The sequence below is a fragment of the Temnothorax nylanderi genome, unplaced genomic scaffold, assembly GCF_030848795.1.
Source record: "Temnothorax nylanderi isolate EJ_2023f unplaced genomic scaffold, tnyl_v1.0 TNYL_tig0084_pilon, whole genome shotgun sequence".
In the NCBI taxonomy this organism is placed as follows: Eukaryota; Metazoa; Arthropoda; class Insecta; order Hymenoptera; family Formicidae; genus Temnothorax; species Temnothorax nylanderi.
This window is the reverse complement of record NW_027249146.1, coordinates 617546-624999: the sequence shown is the minus strand read 5'-3', so window position 1 is coordinate 624999 and position 7454 is coordinate 617546. Positions and strand designations below refer to the sequence as shown.

The 7454-nt window shown below is 36.7% G+C and overlaps 1 protein-coding gene across 1 annotated transcript; it reads left to right on the top strand.

Moving 5' to 3' along the window:
* Positions 1–1785: 1785 nt before the first annotated feature.
* Xpc (DNA repair protein complementing XP-C cells) lies at positions 1786–5659 on the top strand. Its single transcript, XM_071710071.1, has 6 exons — positions 1786–1978; positions 2042–3801; positions 3916–4121; positions 4228–4492; positions 4607–4775; positions 4944–5659. The coding sequence occupies exons 2-6, from the start codon at positions 2056–2058 to the stop codon at positions 5297–5299; spliced, it is 2742 nt and encodes a 913-aa protein (XP_071566172.1). The 5' UTR covers positions 1786–1978; positions 2042–2055; the 3' UTR covers positions 5300–5659.
* The last annotated feature ends 1795 nt before the right edge of the window (positions 5660–7454 follow it).

The following is a 7454-nucleotide window of genomic DNA, read 5'->3' as shown; positions in this document are numbered from 1 at the left end:
GCGAAAAAACATATGCTCAGCTTTAAATCCCGATTTACCACGGAATTCTCAACTGCGGAGAATGGAACATTCTAAGTCATGCATGCATGGTTTATTATTCGCAGTTTATCGGATTCCATGCTACGTACATTGGATTTGAAATGTGACTGAACAAGGCAAATGTCGGCACCGGGGTTTACACATAAATGCACTTAGGTATTGTACATCGGCCATCGGATCGCCAATTATCCATTACGTCAAACCATATTCAGAGAGTGCAGGTGCACGAGATACTGACAAACTCGACGTATCCCGATAAATTGCCGGAGGCGATGCACGCGCTCGGAGAAAGCCGCTAACGTCGCAAAAGAGACGAGCGCATCTGTTTGCTCATTATTTATAAACGTTAGTACGCTACTATCGAAATAATTCATCGCTTTATAATCAAGAATGTGACTCGCAGCTGTACGCAGGTTTCCGTAGTAGAAAACCCATCATCGCACCATTACATGTCGATTCGATTACAAGCATTAGAGAACAAAAATGGATTAAAAAAAAGAGATAATCTCTTCAACCCCAAAACGTCGATAACTGTAAGGTCATCTATAATGAAATACTAAACCGATAAAACTCCAAATTAACAACGCTATGAAAAGATCAAAAATTATAAGAAATAAAATTTGAATAATGAACGTTGATGAAGTAATATAAATGTTACTCATTAGTTAATTTTACATATTTGAATAGAAATTTAATTCGAAAAATCTGGTAACCGGTAATACCGAGTTATTTTATCCCCTTGCATGTAATTCATATGTTTAATGTTTCTATTCAAATTTCAAGATAATTCTGGGAATTATTTGAATGGACAACGAGTTTAAGTGCGCAGACAACGTCTTTCAAACCAGCGAAAAACTGTTTTGCTTCAAAATTCATACACTACCGTGCGCACTTAATTTCTCCTATTTAGCGCACGCTTTTTCCCCGTCACGCTACACCTTCCGCAATTTTTTCACCAAAAGGAGATCATTGTTACAGTAATATTTCATAAAATCTCCAGCTTTTGTTATGCAAGGATATAAATTTCACTGTCGCACGTAAAGCGAAGAATAAATGAACGCCTGGGTAAACCGGCTTTGTTGTCAACGTTACGCGCTATCCATCATATTCACGAAAGTCGGTTTATTATCATTGTTAAGAAAAGGTTCGAGTCAAATAAATGCGTCAAATGTATTATAAAAAATTGATAACTTTCCGATCGCATTTAGAGGATACGATTATGATAAAAAAAATCTTGGTAAAAAATATTTTAGTATATTTCTTTCTTTACAAAAATCGATAAAAGTTATGAAAAATACGATATAGAGATATCTAATGCAAAATATCATAAGAATATATAAAATTATTTAAGAAATATTTAAGGAATACTATAAAAATGTATTGCAAAATGTTGATTTTAAAAATATGACTTGCAAGTTGCAATAACAAAAATATTGCTGTTGATCTGAAAATTCACAATTTATAAAATTGCAAATATTAAAAGAATGTAAATTTTACTTTGTATCTCATTTTTATCTTGAATTTTTTAACAAAAATTTTTAACTAAATTCTACTATTTAATTTAATCTATAATTTAATTTAATTCTCTGTATAAAATAAATTTATACATATGTTATTAATACAAATTTGTTTATCAAGAAGTAAATTTCATCTCGAGCCAAATTGTAAAACAAAATAATATCACGTTTGCACACTATACTTACTGTTATCGATAAACTAGCAGGCTTATATATCATTCGAAGGTAATAAGACTATTTCATAACAATGCTTTCCTGTGTTTTTCGTCACACACGTGCAGTGTCTTCTCACATTATTGTGTATAAGTACATTTACATAATATAAATACAATAAATTGTGACAGCTTCGTATAGGCAATTAATCTTTGTTAAATTACGTTATAAGAAAAATCAATTTCACGGACATTAACGAACTGCGGCAGGTAAAGTACGATAATAACGAACAATAACAAGTAGCGGCAGACTAATGAGATTATATTTTGCAGGATAAACGCTCAATATGAATGATTCCGACGATGACAGTTCCGACAGCAGCAACGATTTCGCCGGTATCACGCCAAAAGACGAGCTGACAGCTAGTTTCTTCTCAATAAAACCGGCGACAAAGCCTAACCTAGTGAAGCACGATAGCGAGGACGGGAGCAGCGACGACGAAAATTTCGCGAGTGTGCCCGAGAACAATGACATCGAACTGTTCTCCGAAGTGGTCAGGAATCTGGAAGCCTCGCAGAGGGCTCATGTCAACGATGAGGAGCCTAAGCAGCACTCCTCCAAGGACGATAGCATGCGGGTGAACAAAGAAGTCAAGACAGAAAAGAAGAGGAAAAATATATCGGACGAGATAAACGCCGTTTTGCTTCAAGGGGAAAGCGGAGCACACGCATTCCGCAAGGATGACGAGGATGACGAGGACACGAACGACGAGGAGGAGCAGGAAGAGGATGTTAAACGTCCTGAAGATTATACCATACCTAAGGAAGGTGTCAAGATAACTTTGCCAGGCACGAGTATGCTTTTCAAGAAGAAAACAGGCAGCAAGAAGGAGTCCGATCTGACTGCGCTTCTACGAAGAAAATTGAAAGCCAATCAGATTATTATAGAAAAAGCTGGTAGACTTTGTTGGCTGGCATATGGTTTTTACTTAAATCATCAAGCAAGTGATCCTGAGATAATGGCAACAGTGGTGTCTCTTATCTCGACTAAAAATTATCCAAAGGACAACTTTAATTTGGAATATCTGACAAAATTGACAAAATGGTTTAAAAATGTATTTACTGTAGAATCTAGCGATAACGAAGTCATTATAAATAGAGAAACGTTATTGAAAAGAATCGCGGAGAAGAAAATTTACAACTACAGAGAATTGGTGATATTGTACGTGGCGATATTGCGAGGTATCGGCTTACATTGTCGTTTAGTAGTGTCTCTCAATCCACCGCTTGTAAAAGCTTACAACGAATTACTGCCTAAAACGAGCACAGCGGAAAAAGATGGTAAAATTAAAGACGAAACAAAAGCTAAGGTAACATCTAAGGAAGATAAGAAAAATGTGGGCAAACTTAAAGAAGAGACGAAGGAAACAAAGAGTAAGGTAACGTCTAAGGAAGATAAGAAAAATGTGAAATCAAAGAAAGAGCTCAAAAATAACAATGTAATTCAGAATAACGAAGCTGCACGAAGTAACGCCAACGTAGAAGCAAAGAAAAGGGCAGCAGAGATTCTTCGTTCCAAGTATTCCTACAGTAAGAAAAACAAAGATAAGTTAAATAGCAGTATATCCGCGCAAGATAATGCTTCTACGTCCAAAAATGTCGAAACAGCTTCGACAAGCTCAAATAAAGTAGAGGCTGATCCATCCCCAAGGCGTTTAAGATCTCGTAAAGCACATGATGTTGTACCTACTTCAACCGAACAACAAAACGCTAAGATTATTTCAAAAAATGACCAATCTAAAATGAGAAATTCTAAGAGACAGTCACGGAGTGATAGTCAAAGTTCAAGTTCCGAAGAAGAAGAAGAAGAACCACCCAGCAAATCAAAAAGGAGATGCAGCAGTAAAAATAAAGCAGTTATTAAATCTAAAGGAAAGGGTGAAAAAAAAGACCAAGCGTCAACCGATGAAGAAACCGATAATAAATTGAAAACGAGACGAGATGTATGGGCCGAAGTATACGTGGAATCTAAAGCAAGCTGGATATGCATAAATGTTATGGATGGAAATGTAGATTGTGTAGCTGAAATATATGTAAGTAACTTGAAAAAGTAACGGAAAATAATTCCTTCCATAATTACAAAACAACTCTTATAATTTTTTTGTCTATGAGATTTTCATGAAATTTATTACATAATAATGTTTCAGAAAAGAGCAACCAAGCCAGTATTATACGTGATAGCTTATAATTCGGAAAGATTAGTAAAGGATGTTACAAGACGCTACTGCCCGCAGTGGCTTTCTGTCACACGTAAGCAGCGTATTGATGAGAAATGGTGGATTGAGACTTTAACTTATTGGCAAGAAAGGGAGACAGCTATGTCTAAACAGGAAGATGAATTGCTATTGCAAAAGTAATCTCTCTTCTTGTTTTTCCAATTTTTGATTCTATCCTATTTATTTAGACACAACTGCGACGAACGATATCAAAAGATAACTAATGTACCACTGTTTTCACAGGGAATTGGAGCAACCATTGCCTAAAACCGTTGGCGAGTGCAAAGGGCACCCATTATACGTTCTCGTCAGGCATTTACTAAAATACGAAGCATTGTATCCACCGGATTGTGTGCCATTAGGACATTTGAAAACGGGCGAAGCTATTTATTCGCGGTATTGCGTACATACGCTACGCTCGCGAGAGACCTGGCTAAAGCAAGCTCGTGTAGTTAAGCCGAAACAGGACCCTTACAAAATAGTTAAAGCACTTCCAAAATATGACAAGGTAAAATGGGTAAAAATAATATACCTCGTAGAATACACAGAGAATGTGTTTGTCTCATGTGTTAGTCTCATTTGTATGAAAATTATATGAAAAATGTAACAAAAATTTTGGCAGCTTTCAGGTATGAGACTTAAGGATTCTGCGTTGGAACTATTCGGAGAATGGCAAACTACAGATTACGAGCCCCCAGAAGCTAAAGATGGTATTGTGCCACGAAACGAATACGGAAATGTTGATTTGTTTAAGATGTGTATGCTTCCAAAAGGCACAGTGCATATAAACCGTTAGTACAATATATCTGTCATATTAACGATATTCTCTTTAACATTTCGTCACATTATTTTACATCGAATAAAATAAATAGCAAAATGTAGAAAATTAGAAAAATTTTAAAGGAATTTTACAATATTGCGATATCTCTAGTGCACATTCAATGAATGAATCCTTGTAGTTCCAGGATTAAATCGCGTCGCGCGAAAATTGAACATAGATTGCGCGACTGCCGTAGTGGGTTTCAATTTTGGTTGCATGGGCGCTGTGCCGGCCATTGAGGGCTATGTCGTATGCGCCGAATACGAAGATACGTTACGAGACGCTTGGGAAACTGAACAAATTGAATCAGCTAAACGGGCCGCCGAGAAAACGAGGAAGAAGGTCTACGGTAATTGGAGGAAACTTATTAGGGGCTTACTCATTAGGGAGAAACTATCGAAGAAATACGACTTTACCGAAAAATCGAAGACGGACCAGTCGAACAAACGTCCGAAACCGCAAAAGGGCGCCGCGAAGAAGTCCAAAGCGCAATAGAATACATGTGTACACATATCTGTTTATATACGCGTTAATTTGAAAACATTTATTGTCTTGAATGAAGCCTTATTCATATTGAATGCCATAAATCTTTAGAATTGATACTTATTATTGTTGAAGCAGGTTTTTTTTACCGATACCTCACATAACATTGTATAAAGCTCCATACTTGATATTACTTTGATATTTATTCATTCAGGTATACTGTGTATGATTTATAGCGCTGTGAACGCTTTTTGCGTGGATTAAATTATTTTTATAACATAATAATGTGCAGTCTACGTGATGTTTTTCAAACTCCATTGTATTGTAACGAAGAATGTAGTATTATATAAATATCGAACATGTTTATATTTACGTTGAATTTATAATTCCATGTTTGCGCAAAAGAAAAATACCCGAATGTTTACTTCCTCGGTCGCTGTGACGTTTATTGTTAATATCATTATTGATATTTTACACTTATTTTTTTACCAACTGTTTGATAATCTCGCTGAAATATTTGCGATATCAATTTACATTTCGCTCGTTTATTTCCAATATCTCATATATTGCCTCTAATGGATTACGGACTACGTGATGCATTATATATCAGTACGGTTAGCCAGATGACCCAGATTTTTCGCAAGAATTTCATCTTCCCACGATCGTGTGCGTGGGTGTATCGTGGGTGTGTAAATATCTTTTATTTGTTCTTATCTAAACTTGGATTTCCACGAAAAAAAAGGAATAATCTACGTATGCGGCTCCGGAAGCACTCGTTTCCACGAATATAAATTTTCTCATCTTACAATTAGTGCGTGGATATTAATTTTAATTTTGCTTCTTGTTAGGCGCGCGCGCGCGCGCACGCAACGATTTCTCGACAATATATCATATCATACGCTGCGATACTAATGAATAGCTTTTAGATGCGGAAAAATTACCTGGAATTGCGAATTTGCGACCGAAAGTCGAGGGGCGTTCATTGCGACGTGCTACAATTCGCGCGATAGCTTGCGGCCGGCGCGTTTCGGAAATACATCGCAATTAGGCTGCCATATTTGAATCTTTTATATCCTCTCATCCCAAACGCGTTAGGGCCAAAGCACATATGACAGTCGTAGTCGTGGACGTAAGTAACGCACAAGCTTTGGCGTATCCTGATCTGTCAGGTCGGGGACTACGACCGTCGTATATTATCGCTACGCCATGTTAATCGACCTCGCTACGGATATCCCTCGTTCGATCTTATTTACCGCCAGTCTTTCCCGTGTCTCGTAGGTCTCGAATATCTCTTCGATATTTTAGATCTTTGCGCGGAGAGTCAAGATCGATTGTGCTCTACTTGTTTGACCGTCGCGTCGCGGCGTACGTCGGAGCCGGTCACGGATACTAATTTCGGCTCTGTTCTTTTATCCGACGACTACTCGGCGGTATTACGCCATGAGCTTCAAGATTAACGGCTCAACAGCTTTAATGCGGAAGAATTACCTGGATTTCCGAATATCTACGCGGCTGTGTGGCCGAAAGATCGCAGGTCATTACGAACGACGCGGCGGCGGCGGCGGCGAACGCGGCTGCAAATCCGCCGAATCTGCGAGGCGCGAATGCGTTCGGCAAACGGCGCGAATCGCTCGCTTCGTTCGGGTTCGCGACGAGACGAGCGCTGGCGCGCCATATTCAAATTTTGAAAATGACAATCTCTCGTAAAACAAACGCTAAAAAATAAAGCGTTTTTACGTTTTAAACTGCTCATTCGTTGTCATTCTTTTTCTTTTCAAATATCCTTTGAATTGTGAACAGATTCGAATATGAAAAATTAAATTAAATTAAATTAAAATACTAACCTGAAGTGAAACACGTTAAAAAGAAGAAAATTAGGAGCTTTTTACATACATCTTGCTATTGTTTTCTGCTTATTAAATTTATGTTTAATACTCAAAGAAAACGCATGATAAATAACTATCTATATATTCACTCTTTCAAAGAAAAAATAATAAATTAATTAATTTAAAAATAATAAATAAGTTAATTTAAAATTTTTAAATATCCAGGAAGAAAATACCATGTTTATTGTCAAAATATCATAAATAATATTTATGACACTTTTACAAAATATAAATATTACTTGTACAATATATAAATATTACCTTTTTTTAATTAAAAAAAG

What these genes read in the sequence shown, in the direction of transcription:
- Xpc (XM_071710071.1), top strand. Translation starts at nt 2,056, where the DNA reads ATGAATGATTCCGACGATGACAGTTCCGACAGCAGCAACGATTTCGCC. An exon ending in ATTGTGTAGCTGAAATATAT is followed by an intron (nt 3,802 to 3,915) that starts GTAAGTAACTTG and finishes ATAATGTTTCAG; the next exon opens with AAAAGAGCAACCAAGCCAGT. An exon ending in GATGAATTGCTATTGCAAAA is followed by an intron (nt 4,122 to 4,227) that starts GTAATCTCTCTT and finishes CTGTTTTCACAG; the next exon opens with GGAATTGGAGCAACCATTGC.